At 52.2% G+C, this 23,695-nt stretch overlaps 2 protein-coding genes across 4 annotated transcripts; one reads left to right on the forward strand and one right to left on the reverse strand.

Annotated features, from left to right (window-relative positions):
- Positions 1-1,173: 1,173 nt before the first annotated feature.
- PIH1D1 (PIH1 domain containing 1) lies at positions 1,174-7,644 on the reverse strand. 3 transcript variants are annotated; one of them, XM_061139828.1, is made up of 11 exons: positions 7,509-7,644; positions 7,017-7,143; positions 6,060-6,198; positions 5,624-5,690; positions 4,526-4,705; positions 3,316-3,377; positions 3,141-3,222; positions 2,414-2,543; positions 2,109-2,184; positions 1,425-1,568; positions 1,174-1,296 (listed from the first exon to the last, which is right to left on the reverse strand). In XM_061139828.1, exons 3-11 carry the CDS (start codon positions 6,147-6,149, stop codon positions 1,255-1,257), a joined length of 873 nt encoding a protein of 290 aa, XP_060995811.1. In that variant the 5' UTR covers positions 6,150-6,198; positions 7,017-7,143; positions 7,509-7,644; the 3' UTR covers positions 1,174-1,254. The 3 variants fall into 3 exon arrangements, with proteins under 3 accessions (XP_060995811.1, XP_060995812.1, XP_060995810.1); XM_061139829.1 differs by lacking the exon at positions 7,509-7,644 and adding an exon at positions 7,249-7,338; XM_061139827.1 differs by lacking the exons at positions 7,017-7,143; positions 7,509-7,644 and having other exon boundaries at positions 6,060-6,599.
- On the forward strand, positions 7,522-21,336 carry ALDH16A1 (aldehyde dehydrogenase 16 family member A1). Its single transcript, XM_061139826.1, has 17 exons — positions 7,522-7,654; positions 12,635-12,737; positions 13,159-13,285; positions 14,267-14,445; positions 14,531-14,608; positions 14,738-14,919; positions 15,005-15,157; positions 15,916-16,101; positions 16,247-16,342; positions 16,542-16,678; positions 16,842-16,947; positions 17,033-17,157; positions 17,504-17,671; positions 17,948-18,149; positions 19,542-19,727; positions 20,067-20,189; positions 20,742-21,336. Exons 1-17 carry the CDS (start codon positions 7,565-7,567, stop codon positions 20,901-20,903), a joined length of 2,403 nt encoding a protein of 800 aa, XP_060995809.1. The 5' UTR covers positions 7,522-7,564; the 3' UTR covers positions 20,904-21,336.
- Positions 21,337-23,695: the final 2,359 nt, after the last annotated feature.

The following is a 23,695-nucleotide window of genomic DNA, read 5'->3' on the forward strand; positions in this document are numbered from 1 at the left end:
CTTCGCCGTTTGCTTCTGAATGACTGCATACTCAGAGGGCTGCTGGGAGTTGTAGTTCTTTGAGACAATGGACTGAAGTTGCGTTGCGCCCTCTGTTGGACACGGAGCCCAAATTCGCTCCTACTGAACGTCATCCCCAAACCCATTCCACTTTCTTACCACCCAGTTCATTCATTTCCAGCCACACTGGCCACCTGGCTGTTCTTTCAACATCTACCACCGAGGCTCCTGCATTTATCTATCCTCCTAGGATTCACTATGGAAGAAGAGGATGTTGGCAATCTATTAACTGAACAAATAGTTCCTACTAATGCTTAAGCTGAAGTCCCAACATTTTAGCCACTTGTTGTGACCATCCGACTCATTGGAAAAGACCCTGATGCTGGGAAAGACTGAGGCAGAATGAGAAGGGGGCAGCAGAGGATGAGATGGTTAGAGAGCATCACCAACTCAATGGACATGAATGTGAGCAAACTCCAGGAGATAGTGGAGGACAGAGGAGCCTGGCAGCCCATGGGGTCAAAAACAGTTGGACAGACTCAGAGAGCGAACAATTGGGGGTCAGGCATTGTCACACTATAGGGTACATCATGCTAATAAGAGTAACACTATCGGGGACCACCAGAGGAGGAAACCAGGGAATATCAGAGAAAACCTGAAGAATTGAAAGGCTTTCCAGGGAAATCGCACTAAAAAGGAAAACTGGGAGGGTGGGGGCAAGGTGTGGGTGGAAAGTCAGATGAGCCCTGTGAGCCAATGAGATGTACTGGAGTAGACCTGGGTAGGTGTACTAGAGAAAAGGATCCTACCAAGGGGAACTACAGAAAGGTGCAAAAAACCAGTGTGGTTCACCGTGGTTAGCCTGAGTGACTGATGAGAAAAATGGAGTGTGAAGGGGACCAGATAGCACAGAGTCTTGAGTGCTCGGCGGAGGGGCTTGGACCTTCTCCCAGGGGTGCTGGAGAGCCAAGGAGGGGCCATGAACAGGAGCTGGGCAAGGTCAGCTCTGAGACCTTGATGGGGACAAACAAGGAGTGAGATGAGAAGTTAGGAGGCCAGGGAGAACATCCGGGGAAGAGGACAAGGCCTGAGCTGGGGCAGTGACCTCTAAGGGACTCCAGTCCAATGTCCATCATCCCTCCCATTCCCATGTACTCTTAGCCAGACACAAGACAAAGGCAAACATCTTTTATTTCAGTTTTAGAGAAGCCACCACCCTCTCCCCTCAACATAGAAGCACAGGAAAACATCCGGTCAAGAAGGCACTGACAGAAGGGGCATCGCCACCATCAATTGCTGGGGAAAGAAAGAGGAGAGAGGATTCAGAGCCCAGGGGGCCAGCCCCCTGCCCCCTCCACCCTCAGATCCAGGAGTCTAGGCCTCCCAGGGTTCCTGGCTTCCCCAAACCCCAGCCCCCCAGGTACCTTTCTCTTCTGATGGAAGGCTGCCTTGCTCTCATCACAGTTGATCCGCAGGGGGATGTAGGTATCCAGATGGTACAGCTGCTGGGGGCCCCCCATCACCAGGCGATTCTCCCCGACTTCCAGCGACAGCCCCAGAGCACCATCCTGGAGGTGCAGGAGAAATCAGTCCACCCTTCCCTTCCCAGCGGCAGGATGATCAGAACATGACCAGAGAGAGAAGCCTCACATGTTGGGATGCCATATTTAAAGAGTCTAATCTCCCAGAAAAAAGGTGAAACTCAAAGTGTTACTCAGTCGTGCCCCACTCTTTGAGACACCATAGACTGTAGCCTGCCAGGCTCCTCAGTCCATGGAATTTTCCAGGCAAGAATACTGGAGTGGCTTGCCATTTCCTTCTCCAAATCTTCCCAACCCCGGGATTTAACCTGGGTCTCCCGCATTGCAGGCAGGCTCTTTACCATCTGAGCCACTAGGGATGCCCCGGGAAAAGGTAGGACATATTAATACAGGTCTGAGCACTGTAAGGACAGCACCGGAAGTGGGCCTGCAGCCCCCAGGGGACAGAGCAGGCAGCTGGGCTCACAGGGCAGCACTAGCCAGGCTCACACTGTTCTAGCAGCATTCTTTGGAATCTGTCCCATCACTCCCTCTCCAAGACCCCAGACATCACGGGGATGTGCTCACCAGTTTGGGGAGGTCGATTTCGGCCAAGAGGAGGTCAGGGGCCTCCAGCCAAAGGCTCAGGTGAGGCTTCTCAGGGCTGGGGAGGAACAAGACCCAGAACTCAGGAGAGCCGCCAGGGCTTGGCCAGGACTATCGCCTCTCTTCCTCCCTCCCAGCCCTGGGGCCTTAGGACACCTTCCCAGGGGAAATTCTGCTTCTCTTCCCTCTGTGTTCCCAGAGCCCCAGGACCCCGTCCCCAAGTATGGAGGCAGATATTACAAAGAATGTCTGGGAAACAGGAGATAGGAGTCCCGTCGAATGCCTACCATGCCTCAGGTCTCGGGGAGCTGGGCGTGTACAGGTTCCCCAGCTCCTGGATCCGAGGACGCTGCTGGGAGCGGATATTTTGCTGGGAGATGGAGCCCAGGAAAGGTCTGTTCTTCAGTATGCGCCACTCTGAGGGGAAGGAGCACAGCGCCACAGGGCACATGGGTCCAGGTTTCCTTCTGCTCTTTCTCTTCAGGGGAAGAGGGTCCTGTGCCGGGAGAGCCTCACAGGAGAGGCTCCGCCCTCTGCCTAGGAGGCCAGGGGTCTGACCACACCCCCACGCTAGACTTCAGAAAGCCTGCCTGCGTTAGCCCCGCCCCTTCCGGGCTCTCCAGACCCCGCCCCTTATCTGAAATCCTGGGCCCATTTCCCTCTCTAACTCTCCTCGAAACTCAGTCTCTTCAGTCATGGCCAACTCTCTGCTACCCCGTGGGCTGTAATGTGCCAGGTTCCTCTGTCCACGGCATTTTCCAGGTAAGAATACTGGGGCGGGTTGTCATGCCCTCCTCCAAGGGATCTCCCTGAGCCCGGGATCGAACCTGTGTCTCCTGAGTCTCCTGCAGTGTAGGTGGATTCTTAACCGCTGAGCCACCGGGTAAGCCCCCTACAGCCCAGAGGCTAGTATAATCCCTGCCCACACTACCACGTCTCGCAGGAGCTGCCCTCCTAAACTCCAAGGAGCCTAAACTTCGGCTCCTCCCGGTGGCACTGACCCCACCCCCTCACCTGGATTCAGCTGCAGGCCATATTTGTCCTCAAGGCCCTCCCTGGCGATGGTGATCACGAGCTCTCGCAAGAAATCGCTGTTCTGGGGGTGAAAGAGAGAGAAGAGATGCGGGAGGGCTGAAGGGGTGGAGGGAGAGGCCCCGGCCCAGGCCTCCCCCGCAGCCCCGCCCCCAACCTGCATCCTCCGGAAGAAGTCGCTGTTGACAGCTACGTCGTAGGCGGTACAACCCTGGCCTTCTGCGGGGAGAGAAAGGGGGTGAGACCCCCCAGCCCTCGGTGGGAACCCCATGGCCCAGACACAGTCAAGGAAAACACAATCAAGGACAGCAGCCACAGACCCAGAGACAATTAGGAAGTCAAAGATACCGAACTTGCCAGTCTGGACTCATACCCACCACCTCGTCTCTAGTCTTTTCCCTTCTGGCCCTTTCCCACCAAGTCCCAGAGCTCACCCTGACCCTCCCCAGTTCACAGTCCTCCCAGGGATCCCCAGCGCCACTGGGGGAAGGCTGAGTTCTTTAGCCTGGCGCTGGAGGCCCTACGTGGTTAGCCCCCTTCCAGCTGCAGAGAATTTCAGTTCTCTGGCACTTCATCCCTGTAAATTTCCTCCCATCACTACTGATCACTGACCAACTGAATCATTTCTCCAGCCTCTGGACCCCTCTCTCCTCTCTGCCTAGAACCCTCTTCTCTATCTTGGCCTGATGAACTGCTCTGATTCCTTCCAATCTTGTATCCAATGTGCCCTCCTCCAGGAAGCCTTCCCTAATCCTTTAGTGGGAGTGAAGAACCCCCTCCAACCCAGCACAGAATCACACCATATTGAAATTGCATCTGCTTCCTCTGCCCTCATCCAAGACTGAGAGTTTCTCAAGGGCAGATTCTGAGTTTTGATAAGTGCCTACTCCCCAAGGCACTGGCCAAGGCATCATCCCAAGAGGCTTCAGGGGACATATGTGAATTGAAAAAACAAGGACATAGAGACAGAAACTCAACAGAAAAAAGATTAGACAAGGCAGTGACATAGAGACAGGGGAAAAGGGTGCAGGAGAAAACAGGGGTGAGTGAGAGCTGGCCAAGGACTAGAGTCAGATCAGCTAATGAGTACCTGCCCAGCCCCACTCTCTCCTGGGGTGAGGCAGAGAGAAGTGCCAGCCTGGCCAGGTGAGTAGAACCAGGACTGCCCAGTGAGGTTGTGGATACCCAGGAGGTTAGAGATATGCCTTGGGGAAAAGGATCAGATAGGGGGTTGGGGGCGCGGGAGAACAAGTTTCTAGGTTCCGAGGGAGGGTGGTCCAGGGCCCTGGAATCTTTGGTCCTAGGGAAGAAAGGACCATGGGGGTGGGGGTGGGGAGTAGATTCCTGGGTCTTCTCAAGGCACTGACTTGCATCCAGTTCTGCATGTGGCTCTCCCAGACTCATGGGGATGCGAAACCCAGCCTGGTCTTCCTCCAGCATCTGAAGCAGCTCATCCTCAGTCAAGTCAGCCGGCGGAGGGATGGAGGGAGAGTGACAGATGTTGATGAAAACCTTCCCTTCAGCTGAGTTGGTCTTGATGCAAAAACCTGGTGGGAGTGGGTTTGTCCTTGACCATCTGTCTCTGCATGGGTCTCAGTGTCCATCCTTCTTTGATCTGTTCCCCCTCCTTGAGTATTAGTCTTCCACTTTCTGGGTCTCTTCCTTGGGATTTCTCATTCTCTTTGAATCTCTGGCCCCAAAGTCACCCATTCCCTCTATCTCTTTCTAAAATTTTTATTGGAGTATAGTTGTGTTACTTTCTGCTACACAGCAAAGTAATTCAGTTCTACATACACATATATTCACTCTTTTTTAGATTCATTTCCCATACAGGTCATTACAGAGTACTGAGTAGAGTTCCCTGTGTTACACAGTAGGTCCTATTAGGTTGTTTTTGTTTTGTTTTGTTTTACTTTTTGGCCACTCTTAGGAGCATGTGGGGTCTTGGTTCCCTAACTAGGGATTAAACCTGAGCCCTCTGCAGTGGAAGCTTGGAATCTTAACCGCTGGACCACGAGGGAAGCCCCTAGTTATCTGTTTTATATATGTGTGTGTTAGTCACTCAGTCATGTCTGACTCTTTGCAACCCCATGAACTGTAGCCTGCCTGGCTCCTCTGTCCATGGAACTCTCCAGGCAAGAATACTGGAGTGGGTTGCCATTCCCTTCTCCAGGGGATCTTCCCAAGCCAGGGATCAAATCCAGGTCTCCTGCATTGCAGGCGGATTCTTTACAGGCTGAGCCACCGTATAATAATATATATATATGTCCATCTCAATCTCCTAATTTAGCCCTCCCCCCTCTTTGGATCTCAGTAACCTCCCTGCTTTCTCTGGGTCTCTGTTCACTCTCCAAGGCGTCTATACCCCGCTACTGTGTCTCCTTCCTCCCTCCTCTCCCCCCCAGTCTGTGTCCACCTCTCTCTGGGACTCTATCCCTCTCTCCTTGGGTTTCTGTCTTTCTCACCAGGTTGAGGCTGTATCTGTGTAGATTCTGGTCTGCTTGTCTGGGCTTGCTGGAGCTCCTTGGAGGCCTGTGTGAAGAAAAACAATTTCCAGGCTTGGCATTTGTGCTCTCAGAACCCCCTCGTTGGTTCCTCAAGTGTTCAGTGAGCACTGTTTACCTATATGAGCTAGGCAGGGCATAAGACATACTATGTCCCCTTCCAACTTTGAGGAACCTGAGGAACAACTCCAATCCTACTCCTATTTCATCCAAAGAGCAGCAAATTTAAACAACTACAACTCCCATAGGCCCTGTTGCCTCCCCAGTGCATGCTGGGAACTGTCGTCCCCTTTCTGAGCGCGCGCTCACACGTTCACAAACACACCACGCCAAAAAAAAAAAAAATAAAAGAAATCCCCCGAATCCCCTGGGACCCAGGAATTCATTCTGTCTGCACCTGCAGCAGCAGCTCCTCGAAACGCGACGTCTCAGCGCCCATCGTCTCTGCATCGTTCAGCTCCGGCACCAGCAGCTTCGAGTCGGCCATGGCCCTGCAGCAGATCTAGGCGTCCTCAGCAACCCCGACGTGGGGGGACCTTCAGCGGGAACCGAACTCTGAGGCCTGCTTCCCGGCCCTCAACCGACTCCCGACACCCACAATTCTGTACGAAAATCTGCGAACCTAGCCTGAGACTATAATTTCACTCAGACCAGATACTGCGTCAAATCAAATCTCTCGGGAGCCAGTATCTCTAGACTAAGTGCCAAATATGTAAATAACAGCCACTCTTCCGGTCTCTGCGTAACCAGGAACTCGGGTAGGCCACACTTCCTATTACCGCAAAGCTCATTCACCAATCCTGCAACCGCATTCCTAATCACAAACCAATCCAGTCTAAGTCTGAAGCCACGCAACTCTCTCAACCAATCAAAACTAAATTTTGGTAGTCACTAAATGCCACACTTCCTGTGTAGTTTAAAGGCACACTTCCGCCTCTTCCCGCCCGCCACAAAAGCCACACTTCCGCCCCTTCCCGCCAGCTACATCTGGCTAGATTACTGGGCAAAGCTAGCACACTTTTAAAGCCTTAACCTCAGTGAAGTGAAAGTCACTCAGTCGTGTCCGACTCTGTGTGATCCCATGGACTGTAACCCGCTAGGCTCCTCTGTCCATGGAATTCTCCAGGCAAGAACACTGGAGTGGGTTGCTATTCACTTCTCCAGGGGATCTTCCTGACCCAGGGATCGAACACGTGTCTCCTGCATTACAGGTGGATTCTTTACCGTCTGAGCCACCAGGGAAGCCCCTTAACCTCAGTGTCCATCCTAAAAGACTCCTGTCTGATCTCAATAACCTCGTCCTCAAGAGGTAGATTCGATTCTCAAATAAAGGTATTTCGGAGTAAAATCACACTTTCGATCAGGGTGATGGGAAGACACCAATTCGGCCACTCTTCTAAATCTGCAGGCCTCGTAACTATTTGAAGGCACCCATATTTTCGTTCTGGGATTCCCCGTTGGCTCAGCGGTAAAGAATCAGTCTGCAAAAAAAAAAAAAAAATCAGTCTGCAATGCAGGAGCCGCAGGAGACAGGGGTTCGCTCCCTGGGTTAGAAAGATCCCCTAGAGGAGGGCATGGCAACCCACTCTGGTATTCTTGCCAGGAGAATCCCATAGACAGAGAAGCCTAGCGGGCTACAGTCCATGTGATCGCAAAGAGTCGGACACGACTAAGCGACTTAGCACACACATTTTCATTCCCCCGCCTTTGAGGACTGCGCATGCTCCAAACTGCACTTCCCCCGCGCAGACCTATAAGCGGAGTAACCCGGTGCTAAGGTGGAGTTATGGCCTATCTCCTGTAGCTCCGCCCTTTGGGCTAGAGGGGGCGGTGCTGCCCTTCGGACCTCCAGGTTCCTTCGGGCAGAGAGCCCCGCAGTCCGTGGAAAACGGTCTGAGAGTGATGGCTGCTACACGCACAGCATCGCGCGCCTGCGAGATCTTCACGACGCTGGAATACGGACCGGCGCCAGAGAGCCACGCATGCGCACTGGTGAGGTCTTGCCTGGATCCGCGTTGCCTAAACCCCTTCGCGGCCGTCAGGGCCCAGTTTTGCGCGCGGACTCCCGTGATCCACCGCGGCAGCTCAGCAGCTCCGCCCTCTCGGCTCCCGCTGCTCCTTAGGATCCAGGCTGGAGGGCGTTCCCTTGGCCCTTTACGGTTGCTGTCTCTTTGCCCTTTAGTCTGTTCTCGCGAGTCTTAGTGCCTGTGCGGTTCCACGCTCCAAGACTCAGTGTACCGCTTCCCCGACTCTTCAGAATCTGTCCAGTGGGTCCTGTGGTTCTTCAGCGTCTCCTCAGAACCTCCTGTGATCCCCGCGGACTCAGAATTCCTGTGGGGCTCAGAATTCTTCTGAGGGCCCTCAGAACCTGCGTCCATTTCCCGTGATTCCTCAGAACATCCTATGGCTCCCGGGGTCCTAGAATTACAGGAGGAGGTCTCCTTTGACCATCTGGAGACCTCCAAGGAGCCCCCGGGATTCCTCAGGCATCACTTCAATACTTGTGAAGTTCCTATAGTCTCAGGAACTCTCAGAACCCCAGGATGTATCAGAACTTCCTATAATTACCTTCGACCCCGCAGAATTATCTCGTGGGGCTCCAGCGATCCCTCAGAGTCCCCCAGAACGCTCTTGGGGTTCCCTGTATAAGTAGTGAAAGTCGCTCAGTCATGTCCGACTCTGCGACCCCGTGGACTATACAGCCCATGAAATTCTCCAGGCCAGAATACTGGAGTGGGTAGCCTTTCCCTTCTCCAGGGGATTCTTCCCAGCGCAGGGATCGAACCCAGGTCTCTCTCCTGCATTGCAGGCTGATTCTTTACCAGCTGAGCCACAACAGAAGCCCAAGAATACTGGAGTGGGTAGCCTATCCCTTCTGTATAAGTTGAGTGCCTCGAATTTTCTATACAGGTCCCTTAGAATCCCCCATGGAGCCATCCTGATCTCACAGGGCCCTCTGGCACCCACGTGTGAGAAACTTGGGCTTCTCTGGAGGGAAAGAGGAAGAGGTTTAGAACAGTGGTTCACATGCGTGAAAGAAGATAAGACCAGAGCCTGGTGTGGGCTGTAGAGATGGGGAGGAGGGGATGAGGCAGAGATGCAGGAGGAACAGGGTTTGAGATACTGAGAGGGCAAGGACAGTGGCTCGTGTCTGGCCCTGTCCTTGTCCTCCCACCTCACCCAAGAGGAGTAGGGTCACAGGAAGGTTGGGCTTAGTTATCACATGGCTATGATGAGAGGGACCTGGGGACAGCCTTGGGTCATGTGCAGGAGTCAGATACTGCCTGTGCCTGGGCCTCAGGTCTGGAGACAGGGAGCTCACAGAAGAAAGAGAATTGAACAGCGGGAATGATAAGATTATTTAGAAATGTAGTGTAGGGCTTCCCCCGTGGCTCAGCAGTCAAGAATCTGCGTGCAGTGCAGATGTGGGTTTGATCCCTGGATCAGGAAGATTTCTGGAGGAGGAAATGGCAACACACTCCAGTATTCTTGCCTGGAAAATCCCATGGACAGAGGAGCCTGGGCTACAGTGCATAGAGTTGCAAAGAGTTGGACACGACTGAAGTGACTGAGCACACACACAGTGCAGACTTAGATAAGTGGATATGGGATGGAACAGAGAATTCCCACACCTGGAGGTTGGTTAGAGATGGACTATCCTGAAATAGCAATAATGGCATAATACTCAATACATGACTTATATTTGTTGGGTGCTTTCTGTGTGCCAGCCTCTGTGCTTAGCAAGTGCTTAGTCACTCAGTTGTGTTCGACTCGGCGACCCCATGGACTGCAGCCCACCAAGCTCCTCTGTCCATGGGATTCTCCAGGCAAGAATACTGGAGTGGGTTGCCATGCCTTCTCTAGGGGGTCTTCCCAACCCAGGGATCGAACCCAGGTCTCCCACATTGCAGGCCGATTCTTTACCAACTGAGCCACCAGGGAAACCCCTGTGTTCAGCATGATATCATTTAATCCCCAAAACAGTTGTGAAAGGGGATTATTGTCATTTAGTGACAGCACACAGAGGCTTAAAGAGGTAAGTAATTGGCTCATGGTCAACACAGCTTAAAAAAATATCAGACTGAGATTTGAACCTGAACCCTGGATTCCAGAGCCCATGGGCCCCCACAACTCTTACCACCACCCCCCTGCCGCCCTGCAGTTCAACCTTACAATCTGTGGACCAGATTCAACCAGCTAACATGTTTTCTTTGGCCTGAACTTTATTTTTAAAAATGTGCGTTAGTGGACAACTAATTTCAAGTAAACATCCGGGATTCCAGCTTCTCTTGAAAATAAAATTCCAAAGTTTGGCAACCTTTGGCTCACATTCCCTGACAAATATCATCTGGATCCAATAGCTAACTGTCTTTTTAGACAAGTCCTGAGTTCTTAGTCTCTACCAGTGGCCTCTTCTCACCCCAGCATAGCCTGCCAGGACCCTGTGGAACATTCTTTCCAGGTTTTGTTTTTATTTGGGGGGGGAAATTTTGCAAACTTTCACAGAGTACTTAAATTATGAACTCTAATTCACCCATCACTCAATGTCAACAGTCATCAACATTTCATCCAGTGTTGTATTTCTTTGTTTTCTCTTTTTTTCCTGGGGTGATTTAAAACCCAATGGCCTGTTAACTTCTCATAAATATTTGAATCTTCATTTCTAACAGATAAGGACTCATTTTGCAACATAACCACCAGGCCATTTTCACATTAGCAACATGAACAGTCATTCTTTAATGTTGTCTAGTGTCCAACTCATGTTCATACATCCCCAACTTTTTCCAAAATGTGACTTTCCATGGGGCCCTTTGAATTTGGAACTTCTGAATTTTTACTTTACTTAAAAATTGTTTAACTTTAAAGAGAAATGAGAGCATATAAAGAATTTTTTTAAAAAATCTTCCTAATTCTAAAAAAGAAAAAAAAATGAGAAGGCCTACCTGGCCGAGTAAGAGAAAAATCAGGAGGCTGAGGCATTGGGGATGCAAAGAGAAAACAGTCTACAGAAAGAAAAAAGTAGGAAGGATACCTTAGATTTAGCAAGGATTTAGGGAAGACAGGACCAGGGAGACAAAGAAACAGGAAGCAGACAGAGAGGGTGAAATGCAGTAAAATTAATAGAAAGTCTTAAGTAAGTGTCCTTCTGAGTGTATGATACATAGTGAGCCATTTAATTCTCACCACTGACCTGTGACATAGGGAGGGACTGTGATCATCCCCATCTTCCAGGGAGATGTGGAAGCCACCTGGCTTAAAAGTCCCACCTCCCAAAGAGACCCCGTACCAGTGGTACAGGCCGTGGACATTGCTTCCAGGGTCCAGGCAAGGGACATGTCCATCATAAGAATGCAGAGCATGCAAGGAACTCTCAGGGCTCTGACTTGCCACTGGGTTGTTGTTGTTGTCCTTGTTGTCCTGTTGCTAAGTTGTGTCTGACTCTTTGTGACCCCATGGACTGCAGCACGCCAGACTCCTCTGTTCTCCACTCTCTCCCGGAGTTTGCTCAAATTCATGTCCATTGAGTTGGTGATACTATCTAATCATCTCATCCTCTGCTGCCCCCTTCTTCTGTTGCCTTCAGTCTTTTCCGGTGTCAGGGTCTTTTCCAGTGAGTCGGCTTTTCATATCAGGTGGCCAAAGTATTGTAGCTTCAGCACCAATTTTTCTGGGTTGCTTTCCTTTAGGAATGACTGGTTTGGTCTTCTTGCTGTCCAAGCGACTCTCAAGAGTCTTCCCCAGCAGCACAGTTAGAAAGCATCAATTCTTCAGCACCCAGCCTTCTTTATGGTCCAACTCTCTCATCCACACATGACTACTGGAAAGCTTTGACTTTGACTTCTGTATAGCTTTGACTATACGGACTTTTGTTGGCAAAATGATGTCTCCCACTGGATATTTATGGTCTATTCCCAGTTTTCCCAGTCCAGGTATAGTGGATCAGTCAAGGGTCAGTGTTGTCTAGAAATATAACTAATTTTATCAGATTTCCAGGGAAATCATTTCTTTTTTTTCTTTTTAGCTGCATCAGGATCTTAGTTCCCTGATCAGGGAGCAAACCCGCATTAGAAATGCAGATGCTTAACCACTGGACCACCAGGGTCATTTCTATTCAAGAAGGTCATTTCTCCATGGAGAAGAAAAAGTTTTATTAATCCTTTGTTCACATTCTCCATGTGTAAAAGTCAATAGGACATCCTTCATACACTGCTAGTGGGAAATGTAAAATGGTTGCTGTGGTAAACAGTTTCGTGTTCCCTGCGTAAGTTACTCTGAGCATTGCTATATGATCCAGCAGCTCTGGGGTACATGTACCCAAAAGAAGTAGACAGGTATTCAAACAGAGATTTGTACATGAATGTTCACAGCAGTACTATTCACAATAGCCAAAAGGCAGAAAATAACCCAAATGGCCATCAACTGATGAATAGATAAACCAAATGCCATCACTCCAGACAATGGAATATTATATCAAAAAAAAAAAAATTCTTTAGCTGAATAAAAATGAAAATACAACATATCAACTTAAAAAACAGAATTTTTAAAAAAATAAAAAACAGAATTTAAAAATGGTTAATTTAATGTTTTTTTTGTTTTTTTTTTTTTTAATTTTTTTTTAATTTAATGTTTTAAAGTGGTAAGGAACCTGCCTACCAATGCAGGAGATATAAGAGATGCAGGTTCAATCCCTGGCTTGGGAGGATCCCCTGGAGAAGGTCACGGCAACCCATTCCAGTATTCTTGCCTAGGGAATCCCATGGACGGCGGAGCCTGGCAGGCTATGGTCCATGGGGTCGCAAAGACTGAGTGATTTATCACACACATGTATTTATATGTATTTTCTCCCTACACAGGAAAATAACTGATGAGGCAAAAGGGACCGATATTCCCCTCCCAGAGGACTCTGGGTAGGGGTCCAGCTCTCCCAGCCACCTCTCAGACCTCTTTCCTAACTGTCTCCACCTCCCCCAGGCCTGGTTGGACACCCAGGACCGGCACTTGGGTCACTATGTTAATGGACAGTGGTTAAAACCAGAACACAGGAGTTCAGTACCTTGCCAGGATCCCATCACAGGTACATGATGTCCCCCAGACCTGGGAGGGAGAGGCATCTGTGGCCCCAAGCGTCCCCACCAACAACACACCAGTCCCTTTGCTCACGGCCCTGAGGGCAGGGAGCAGCTGGTGGGAGAAGAAGGCTGAGATTTCTGGCTCCTTTTGATAACAGTCCTCCTAGCTATGGTCCTAAGTCCCTGTGGACAGTTTTGAAATTGCTGTCTCATAAAATCCCATCCTTGCCTGTGGGCGGCAGTCAGAGCAAAGACCTATATAGATTTATCCCCATTTGTCAGATGATAAAACTGAGACCCAGAGTGGGGCAGGGGACCAGCTTTACTGCCTTGGGGTACTCTTGGGCACCAGAAATGTCAGCCCCCTCCAGTTCTGACAAAGGCTCCCCCCACCTTCCAAATGGGTCCCCCCATTCATCTCCCCAGGAGAGAACTTGGCCAGTTGCCTGCAGGCACAGAGCGAGGATGTGGCCGCAGCTGTGGAGGCTGCCAGAGCCTCTTTGGAGAACTGGAGCATGCAACCCGGAGCGTTTCGGGCCCAACATCTGACCAGGTGATGCACTCAAGGTGTGGACCCCAGGGGATGGAGATGGATTTGAGAACAAAGACTCTTTCCCAACATCACACTGAATTCATTGGCAGCTCAGGCTGGTGTTCCCAGCTTGCCTTTGAGCAGTTGAAACATCCGTTTCCCACTGTTTGCTGGGATTTGTAATGACAAAGTCTGATTCTCCAAATATCCGTGGGACTCTTCAGGGCACCATTTCTCAACAGCTTCTTGGGACTGGTGAAGCCCCCAAAACCATTTTTTGGTTTTATTTAAATATTTATGTATTTGGCCGTGTCGGGTCTTAGTTGAGGCATGATGAGTGTGTGCTAAGTCGCTTCGGTCGTGTCCAACTCTTTGTGACCCTATGGACTGTTGCCTGCCAGGCTCCTCTGTCCATGGACTCTCCCAGGCAAGAATACTGGAGTGGGTTGCCATGCCCTCCTCCAGGGGATCTTCCCCACCCAGGGATTGAACCCACGTCTCCTGCAGCTCCTGCATTGCAAACTGATTCTTCACCACAGAGCCACCAGAGCATGCAGGATCTTTAGTTGTGGCATGCAAACTCTTAGTTGGAGCATATGGGACGTGGTTCGCTAACCAGGGATTGAATCAGGGCCCCCTGCACTGGGAGCACAGAGCCTTAACCACTGGACCACTAGAGAAGTCCCACCCCAAAACACTCTTGGGGAAGTTAGAGACAAAGATGCCATTTCCCAAAGAACAATTGAGATTAGAGGTTAAGTTTTCATTCCCTGGCACCTTTGAGGGAGGTGGCCAAGATCTTTACACAGCAACCTGAGGTTTTGAGTATTTCCCAGACTACATTTCTCATCAAGCTTTGGTGCCCTCCACGCCTGGTAAATCGTGTGGGAATGCCCCCAAGGGCTCCTGGGAACTGTAGTTCAGGGACACAGGCTGTGTTCCAGGACTCTACCTGGCCAAGGGGCGGTGGGAAATGGGCATCCCCTGCTGCATGCTCCACAGGCTGGCCAAGGCGATCCAGAAGCACCAGCGGCTGCTGTGGACCCTGGAGTCCCTGGTTACCGGACGGGCCGTTCGAGAAGTTCGAGACAGGGATGTGCCCCTGGCCCAGCAGCTGCTGCAGTACCACGCGGTCCAGGCGCACACCCAGGAGGAGGCGCTGGCAGGCTGGGAGCCCATGGGTGAGCCGCCGGAGTCCCAGCCCCTTGCCCCCACTCCCCTCGCCCTCCCCCCGGGGCCTTCGCCCAGTCTCCTTTCTTCCTGCAGGAGTGATTGGTCTCATCCTGCCCCCCACCTTCCCCTTCCTCGACATGATGTGGAGGATTTGCCCTGCACTGGCTGTGGGTAAGTGGTCGGCGGGGGCGGGACCTCTGGGTCTGAGGGAGGAGGGGCAGGGATTCTGGACCCCTGGGTTTGGGGAGGAGGGGCCTGGGGGTCTGGACTCCTCGGTCTTGAGCTGCCTACTTCCCCCAGGCTGCACTGTGGTGGTCCTGGTGCCCCCAGCCTCCCCGACGCCCCTCCTCCTGGCCCAGCTGGCAGGGGAGCTAGGCCCATTCCCAGGAATCCTCAATGTGATCAGCGGCCCTGCCTCCCTGGGGCCTGTCCTGGCTGCCCAGCCTGGAGTCCAGAAGGTGGCCTTCTGCGGAGCCATCGAGGTATCTTGGAGTCGAGGGGCAGGGACACGGCTGGGGTGGGGCCAGCATGCTCTGCCCCCTGATGAACACTGTGTGACTCCCCCAGGAAGGACGCACCCTACGGCGGACCCTGGCAGGCTGGGGTCCCCAGCTGGGCCTGGCACTGGGGGCTGAGTCGCTGCTGCTCCTGACAGAGGTGGCGGATGTGGACTCGGCCGTGGAGGGCATCGTGGATGCAGCCTGGTCTGACCGCGGCCCGGTGAGACTCCTGTGCCCGTGGGGCCCCCATCCTGGGGGCTGGGCATGTCCGTCACCGGAGCTTGGGGCCTCCTGTCTTCTTTCATTTTAATTTTCAGTTCTTTGTGTCTCCAAACTCTTTTATCTTTACACCATCGCATGTGCCGGACATCCGCCCTTCAAGTTTCTGAGTCTCCACATTCCCGCCGCTCCTGGTTCTGCAGATGAGGGGGCTCTGGGTCTATCCTTCACTGTTACTTTAAGCACTGCATCATGTCCAAATCTTTGCAACACCGTGGACTGTGGCTCTACTGTCCATGAGATTTCCCAGGCTCTACTGTCCATGAGATTTCAGGCTCTACTGTCCATGAGATTTCCCAGGCAAGAATACTGGAGTAGGTTGCCATTTCTTCCTCAAGGGAATCTTCCCAACCCAGGAATCGAACCCATGTCTCTTGTGTCTCCTGCACTGGTAGACAGGCTCTTTACCACTGAGCTACCTGGGAAGCCCCTATTGTTCACTCGGACTCTTCCTTTTTCTAAGTGTCCACGTCCTAGATTTCTAACCTCTCCGTTCACTCTGCGTCACCAGCTTTCTGTAACTCCACATCCCGCCTGGGATTTGGAGCCTCAGGGAGTCTCCAGGGTCCTCAGCCTCTTCGCCCAGACCCTCCTCTGACCTTTACATGTATGTCCCCCCATCTTGGGCCTCTGTGGGTGTGTGACCCGTCCGCGTGGGCCCTGAGTTTGTCCACTCTGACCCCTCCCTTTTCCTGACAGGGGGGCCTCAGGCTCCTCATCCAGGAGGCTGTGTGGGATGAGACGATGAGGCGGCTCCAGGAGAGGATGGGGCGGCTTCGCTGCGGCCGCGGGCTAGACGGGGCCGTGGACATGGGTGCTCGGGGGGCTGCCGCCCGTGACCTGGCGCAGCGCTACGTGCGCGAGGCCCAGAGCCAAGGCGCACAGGTGAGCCTGGTACAGACTCTGGAGTACTTTGGAGGGGCCTGAGATCTCACTCCCGGGTCTGAGGGAGGAGGGGCCGGGGGCTGACCCCGGGTCTGGGGGAGGAAGGACCGGAGCGGACTCGCAGGTCTTGTCCTCTTTCTCCCAGGTCTTCCAGGCTGGCAGTGTGCCCTCAGACAGCCCATTCTTCCCCCCAACTTTGGTCTCTGATCTGCCTCCAGCCTCCCCGTGTTCCCAGGCAGAGGTGAGCCCTTTGGGTCCCAGAGACCCTATTCCTCCCACCCATCCTTGGCTGGGCATGGGCAGCAGCAGCCGCACACAGAGGTCCCCGGGGCGGCCGTTTGGACTGGGCCTGGGGCTGCTAGCTGCGGACCCCTAGGGTGTCATGGGGTGTTGGAGGGAGGGACCGGCCAGGCCCTCTGAGCCCCTGTCACCCCCTCCAGGTGCCGTGGCCTCTGGTGGTGGCCTCCCCATTCCGCACAGCCAAGGAGGCCCTGGCCGTGGCCAACGGGACGCCCCGCGGAGGGAGCGCCAGCGTGTGGAGTGAGAGACTGGGGCAGGCCCTGGAGCTGGCTTATGGGTCAGTGGATGCCCGCTGGGGCACACAGGGGGCCTGCTGGGAGGCCCCAGCTCCCGTCTCCGCATCTCCCCCACTCTGTGGGTCTCTCCCCCCATCCTCGCCTCTCTGACTCACCCCCCCCAACTTTCTGCATTTGTCTCTGATGTCCCTTGCTCCCCCACAGGCTCCAGGTGGGCACGGTCTGGATCAATGCCCATGGCCTCAGGGACCCTGCAGTGCCCACAGGTGGTTGCAAGGAGAGCGGGTCCTCCTGGCACGGGGGGCAAGATGTGAGTACTCCCCTCCCCGCATGGCACCACCCCTTCATCCAGCTTGTGCCCATCTCACATCCTCTTGACACTGCCCCTCTCCCAGGGTCTGTATGAGTATCTGCGCCCTTCGGGGACCCCTGCCTGGATTCCCTACCTGTCCAAGACTCTCAACTATGATACCTTTGGCCTTGCTCTTCCCTCAACCCTACCAGCTGGACCTGAAACAGGGTGAGCTAGTGTAGGGACTACAACTCCCAGAATCCCTGGAGGGTGGAGGGGAAGAGGGGATCCTCCGGGACTGAAGGGAGGGTCTTTGGGGCCATGGAGCGGGGGGTCCCTGCGTCCCCCTGAGAATTGCGTTCTGAGTCTTAACGGCCTCACCCCCACCTCCCAAGCCTGACAAGAGTCTCAGTTCCACTCAATGAAGCTCTGTGCTCCCCCAGAGATTCACGGGGCCAGGAGTGTGGGTCCCACAGAGGCTCGTGGGAGCCGGAATGGTCCTTCCAGGGAGGGGTGAGGGTGGGTTCTGGGCAGGGACAGCCCAGACCCATCCCCACCCCTCATCCTCCTGCAGCCCAGCACCCCCCTATGGGCTCTTTGTTGGGGGCCGTTTCCAGGCTCCTGGAGCCAGGAGTTCCAGGCCCATCCGGGATTCACAGGGCAGTCTCCATGGTTACGTGGCTGAGGGCGGAGCCAAGGATATCCGCGGTGCCGTGGAGGCAGCTCACCAGGCCGCCCCCGGGTAAGTTGGGGGTGGCGGGGTGCATCACATGAGATAGCCCAGGGGTCATGGGGTGTTAGAGGACGGAGTCTGAAACCCCAGGGCTGGACTCCACGCTGCGGAATCTGAGCTCTCAGAGCTGACAGGATGTGTTTCCAGCCCCTCACTCTCCTCCCTGGGCAGACGAGCAGTGGGGCCTGGACCCCCAGGCGAGGGGCTGTGAACAGAGGTGGGGCACCGGGAAGAGCCAGGATGAGGAAGCCAATCCCCAGTGTGCACGGTTGCGTCCGCCCACAGCTGGATGAGCCAGTCCCCAGCGGCCAGAGCAGCCCTGCTGTGGGCCCTGGCGGCTGCGCTGCAACGCCGAGAGCCCAGCCTGGTCTCGAGGCTGGAGAGGGACGGCGTGGAGCTCAAGGTCGCCAAGGCGGAGGTGGAGCTGAGTGTGAAGCGGCTTCGGGCCTGGGGGGCCCGGGTCCAGGTCCAAGGCTGCGCCCTGCAGGTGAGAGGGGTCCGTGGGCCGGCAGACAGAGCAGGCAGTCTGGAGTGGGGTCAGAGCAAGGAGTCCGGAAGGAGCCAGACTGGGGGGTCCAGTGGCTCTCTGGAGGCTGTTGGTGGGACCATCCATGGAACAATTCCTTTGGGAAATAGTTTGGCACTTCCTTAAAAAATTAAATACCCTTTAAACATGATTCCTAGGTATTTATCTAAATAAATGCAATTTCTAGGTTTTATCCCAAGAAAAATGAACTGAACACATGTATCAGTTCAGTTTGTATGAACACATACAAAGACTTATGCACAAATGGGTATAGCAGCATTATTCATAGTAAACCAAAAGAGGAATCCAAATGTCCCCAGTAGGTTAATAGATAAACAAATTATGGTCCATCCATAACCACAGGGACTTCCCTAGTGGCCCAGTGGTGAAGACCCTGGGTTTCCAACGCAGGAGGTGCATGTTTGATCCCTTTCAGGGAACTAAGATCCCACATGTCATGTGATGCAATTAAAAGATTAAAAAAAAATTTTTTTTTAAGGCATACATATAATGGGGTCCTACTCACACTCAGGAAGGAACAAGTTACAGCATGCGTGAAGCTTAAAACGGTTATGCTGAATGAAAGAAGCTAGATAAAAAAGAGTACAGGCTGTATGATTCTATGTCTAGAAAATTCTGGAAAACACAGACTAATTTATAGAGAGAAAGCAGATCACTGGTTGTCTGAGGACAGAGACAGAGGGTTCAAGTAGAGGCAGGAAGGAAGGATTATCCAGGGGTACAAGTAAATTTGGGGGGGTGGAGTTCATTATCTTGATTGTGGTTGTTGGTTTCGTGGGTGTATACATATATCAGAACTCATCAAATTGTACTCTTTAAAGTATGTGCAGTTTAGGTGAATTCCCTGGCAGTCCAGCAGTTAAGGCTTCCTGCTTCCAGTGCCGAGGATGCGGGTTTGATCCCTGGTTGGGGAACTAAGATCCCACAGGCCTCAAGGTGGCGGAGCCAAAAAAAATAAAGTGTGTGCAGTTTAGTGATAGTCAATTATTAACATAGTCAGGAAAACCTTACACTTACACACGCACATGCGCACAAGCCCACAGGCCAGGTTTTGAGATCTGTAGACGTTAACTCTTTCTTTCCTAACAGCAAATCTCTGAGGTAGGCACTATTATTATACTCACTTTAAAGGTGAGTGACTGAGGCGCAGAGAGGTTAAGTAATTCACCCAAGGTCACACAGCTGAGGTGACTGTCTACATTATTATGATTGGAGTTGTTATGGAGACACGAACTGGGGATGAGAGAAGAAAAAGGGCAGGTGATAGAGAAGGTTGGAGGAGGGTAGTCAGGCTCCCCTGCTCTGCCCTTGACGTCCTTCCTGTCCCTGCAGGTCACAGAGCTGAGAGGCCCTGTGCTTCGGCTGCGGGAGCCGCTGGGCGTGCTAGCGATTGTGTGCCCAGATGAGTGGCCCCTGCTGGCCTTCATGTCCCTACTGGCCCCCGCCCTGGCCCACGGCAACACTGTGGTCTTGGTGCCCAGCGGGGCCTGTCCCATCCCTGCCTTGGAGGTCTGCCAGGTACAGTTGCCCGCCTGCCTGCCGCCGCTCCCAGCAGCCTGGGGAGCAGCAGATGGGATGAAAGATGCCCCATGGCTTGCAGGAGCTCAGCTATCACCCCATCCCCCCCCTTGGTAACCATGGTAACCCACATCCTGGTACCTGAGCCTTCAGATCTTGTAGTCCCAGTGATGGTTCTCTCCAGACTGTGAGCCTTTATCAGTCATGACCCCAGTCCCATTCCTGCCAGGACCCGCTATGGCCACTCCCTAGATGCTCACTCCTCACCCTCCCGACTGCCCTGAGTGTCTCTGACTCCCTTCCTCCCAACCCTGGATGACCCATTCTCCCATCCTCTAGGAGATGGCCACCTTATTGCCAGCAGGCCTGGTGAATGTGGTGACAGGAGACCGGGACCACCTGACCCGCTGCCTTGCCTTGCACCAGGACATCCAGGCCCTGTGGTATTTCGGATCTGCCCAGGTACTTTTTGCTTTTCCATCTCCAATGTCTTAAACTTCACCAATAAACTCCTCCTTTTCTGGGATCCTGGCTGCACCCCCTTAGAACTCCCATTGCTAAAGGGGAGAAACTTCTTGGCAACTAGGTTCTGAGGTCCTGCCCCTTTAGAGCCCCTGTTGCTATGGAAGAGAATCTCCTTAGCAACAAGGGCCTGATGCCCAGCCCAACCCATTGCTAAGGACCACACCCTAGCAACTGAGTCAGAAGCCTACAGTCCACCCTCTTGGTTTCCTGATGGTAACAGATGGAAACTTCTCGTCAACAGTTACCACTGGCCCCATTCCTTTGAGTGTGGGCTGTTGAGGAGAGAAAGTTCCACAGCCATAAAGGTCAACCTTGTTTCTCTCAGCATCTGGAAGGTTTTCTTGCAGGGAGCTGAACCTTCTAGCCACAGAGCCTAGGTCAACGGTCAAGCCTGTCTTCAGTAATAGCCCTTGTTGCCAAGGAAGCATGTGCTTAGCAACCAAGCCAGTAGATATGCTGACCATGCCTCTCTGCCTCTCCCCACACCAGGGCTCCCAGTTTGTGGAGTGGGCCTCAGCAGGAAACCTCAAGCCGGTGTGGGTGAACCGAGGCTGCCCACGGGCCTGGGATCAGGAGGCTGAGGGGGCAGGCCCGGAGCTGGGGCTGCAGGCAGCACGGACCAAGGCCCTGTGGCTGCCCATGGGGGACTGATTGTCCAGCACTCCCACTCCATGTCGGACAGTGAAGACATGGACCCCAACTGACACCAGACATCTGGAACTTGCCTTAGTATGGTTCCGGTACCCTCCAATAAACCCTGACCAATCTTGGCTCTGCTTCTGAGGGGAGGATGGGAGGAAATAGCAACTTCTGGCCTATTGAGACCATTTCATTCAGAGACTCAGCAGCCCTGTGGGCTGGCTCCTGGACAACGCAGTGCTTGTGAAACAGATAAAGGAGACGCAGAAGCTTTGGACAGGGCTCTAGGGACTCTTGTCTCCTCCCGTCTTTTCCATCCAGTGGCTCCTGCTCCCTGGCTTTCTCTGCGTATGCCTTGCCTCAAAAGCTGTGACCTGCTGGTGTAAAATAAACTGCAAACACACACACAAAAGCAATTATACTCCAATAAAAACAATAAAATACAGTGGCTTTCTGGAATAAAATAAAATCCTTGGTAAGTAACTTTGGCCAGTCTCCATGGTGTGAAATCTCCTGCTATGTCAGTCTTAAGTTCCAGATGATTAAACTGCCGGCTGACAATTCCTGAATTTTTAACAGTCAGCTCCTATGAGCCACTCCAGCATACTGCTGTTTTGAGAATTCCTTTTTTTTTTTTTTTTTAATATTCTCTTATGTTTTCATACAGTGTTTTTTTTTTTAAATTTTTTTAAATGATGTATTTATTTTTGGTTGTGCTGGGTCTTCAGTTACTACATGCAGGCTTTCTTTAGTTGCACTGAGCAAAGGCTACTCTCTGTTGCGATACACGGGCTTCTCACTGCAGTGGCTTCTCTGGTTGCGGAGCACAGGCTTTAAGCGCACCAAATGAGCTTCAGTTGTGGCTCACAGGCTCAGTAGTTTGGTGCATGGGCTTTAGTTGCTCCAGGGCATGTAGAATCTTTCTAGACCAGGGATTGAACCCGTGTCCCCTGCATTGGCAGGCAGATTCCTATCCACTGTACCACCAGGGAAGAAGTCCTCTTTGAGGATTCTTTTTGACGCAAGGAACCCACTCACACTAGCTTAGGCTAAAAGGGCATTTTTTGGAAGGCTACAGAGATATGGAAAATAGGGCAAGACACACAGATGGGTAGCCAGATCCTAAGAACCTGAATGCAAGCAGGAAGTGTATTCAGGTCAGTCTCTGTGGGTCACGTGATCTCTTGGGTCTCATATCTTTTGGTCTACTTATTCTAAATCCTTCTAGCCATGTGACTTTAGGAAAGCTTCTTAACCACTCTGAGCCTTGGTTTCCTCATCTGTAAACTGGGGTTAATAGTTCCAAGCTCACTGGGTAGATTCTGTGATGGGTACGCAAACATGCTGTTAGGAGTTGATTTTGTCCTGGAACAAATGAAAATGGACAACCTCCTATCAGTAGTTGGCTAAAGCTGGGCAGAATAAATCACCTCTCCCAGAATCTGGATGTTTAGACAGGAAAGACACAAGGAACATCTTGGAGGAAAGTCCCTGGAAGGCGGTAGTTCCTCTGAGGTTTGATAACAGCTTCCTCCCAGATGCTATGGGCTGCCTCAGTGACCTTCCGATTAGTCCTCAGGCTTTAATCAGTCAAGGCCAGCTACAGCAGGTCTCCATAACCCCAACAAAGACTACAGAGGACAATGAATGCCCCAGCCTCAGGAGAAGAAATCTGATTGGCAGCCTGGGGCAGGTATCCACTAGTGGTCCAAGCATCTCTGGCCCAGAGGCAAGAGCTCCCGGTTAAGACAGCCATCTAAAAATAATTCATTTGAATCGGTTCTAATGAGATGGATGAAACTGGAGCCCATTATACAAAATGAAGTAAGCCAGAAAGATAAAGAACATTACAGCATACTAACACATATATATGGAATTTAGAAGGATGGTAACGATAACCCTATATGCAAAACAGAAAAAGAGACACAGAAGTACAGAACAGACTTTTGAACTCTGTGGGAGAAGGTGAGGGTGGGATGTTTCGAAAGAACAGCATGTATATTATCTATGGTGAAACAGATCACCAGCCCAGGTGGGATGCATGAGACAAGTGCTCGGGCCTGGTGCACTGGGAAGACCCAGAGGAATCGGGTGGAGAGGGAGGTGGGAGGGGGGATCTGGATGGGGAATACGTGTAACTCTATGGCTGATTCATATCAATGTATGACAAAACCCACTGAAATGTTGTGAAGTAATTAGCCTCCAACTAATAAAAAAAATTAAAAAAAAAAAAAAGACAGCCATCTAGTCAGTCAGCAAAAATCAGTTGAGCCTGCTGTGAGTGGCGTGCTGGGGACAGCCATGAACAAGACACGGCTTAGCCTCATGAGCTCATGTAGTGGATGAGAGGCGCGTTCACTTCCTGTCAGTGCTGTAAGGGCGACCACAAGATAGTGGCTTAAATAAAACAATGCAAACGTATTATCTTACAGCTCCCGAGGTCAGGAGTCTGTAGTGGGTCTCACTAAGCCAAAACCAAGCAAGGTGTCAGGACTTCCCGGTGGTCCAGTGGCTAAGACTCCAAGCTCCTGGTACAGGGCGACCGGGTTCAATCCCTGATCAAGGAACTAGATCCCACAAGCTGCAACTAGGATGTGGTGCAATCAAATTAAAAAAAAAAAATTATTTAAAATAAAATCAAGATGTCAACAGGGGCTGGGAATTTGTCTCAAGGGCACTTGAGAGCCACAGAGAGTTTGTGAACAGAGGAGAGGTAGGCTCAGCTCGGGTTGAAAGACACACAGACATGATCTAAGGTGACAGGTAAAGTACAATAGCAGTAGAAGCAGCTTGGGGCACTCTGG

The sequence above is a fragment of the Dama dama genome, chromosome 4 (genome assembly GCF_033118175.1).
Source record: "Dama dama isolate Ldn47 chromosome 4, ASM3311817v1, whole genome shotgun sequence".
In the NCBI taxonomy this organism is placed as follows: domain Eukaryota; kingdom Metazoa; phylum Chordata; class Mammalia; order Artiodactyla; family Cervidae; genus Dama; species Dama dama.

Coding starts and splice junctions, on each gene's coding strand:
- ALDH16A1 (XM_061139826.1), top strand. CDS start 7,565: ATGGCTGCTACACGCACAGCATCGCGCGCCTGCGAGATCTTCACGACG. Junction 14,609..14,737: donor TTGCCCTGCACTGGCTGTGG/GTAAGTGGTCGG, acceptor TACTTCCCCCAG/GCTGCACTGTGGTGGTCCTG. Junction 20,190..20,741: donor GGTATTTCGGATCTGCCCAG/GTACTTTTTGCT, acceptor TCCCCACACCAG/GGCTCCCAGTTTGTGGAGTG.
- PIH1D1 (XM_061139828.1), bottom strand. CDS start 6,149: ATGGCCGACTCGAAGCTGCTGGTGCCGGAGCTGAACGATGCAGAGACG. Junction 1,569..2,108: donor AAATCGACCTCCCCAAACTG/GTGAGCACATCC, acceptor CTGCACCTCCAG/GATGGTGCTCTGGGGCTGTC. Junction 1,297..1,424: donor CCTTCCATCAGAAGAGAAAG/GTACCTGGGGGG, acceptor TTCTTTCCCCAG/CAATTGATGGTGGCGATGCC.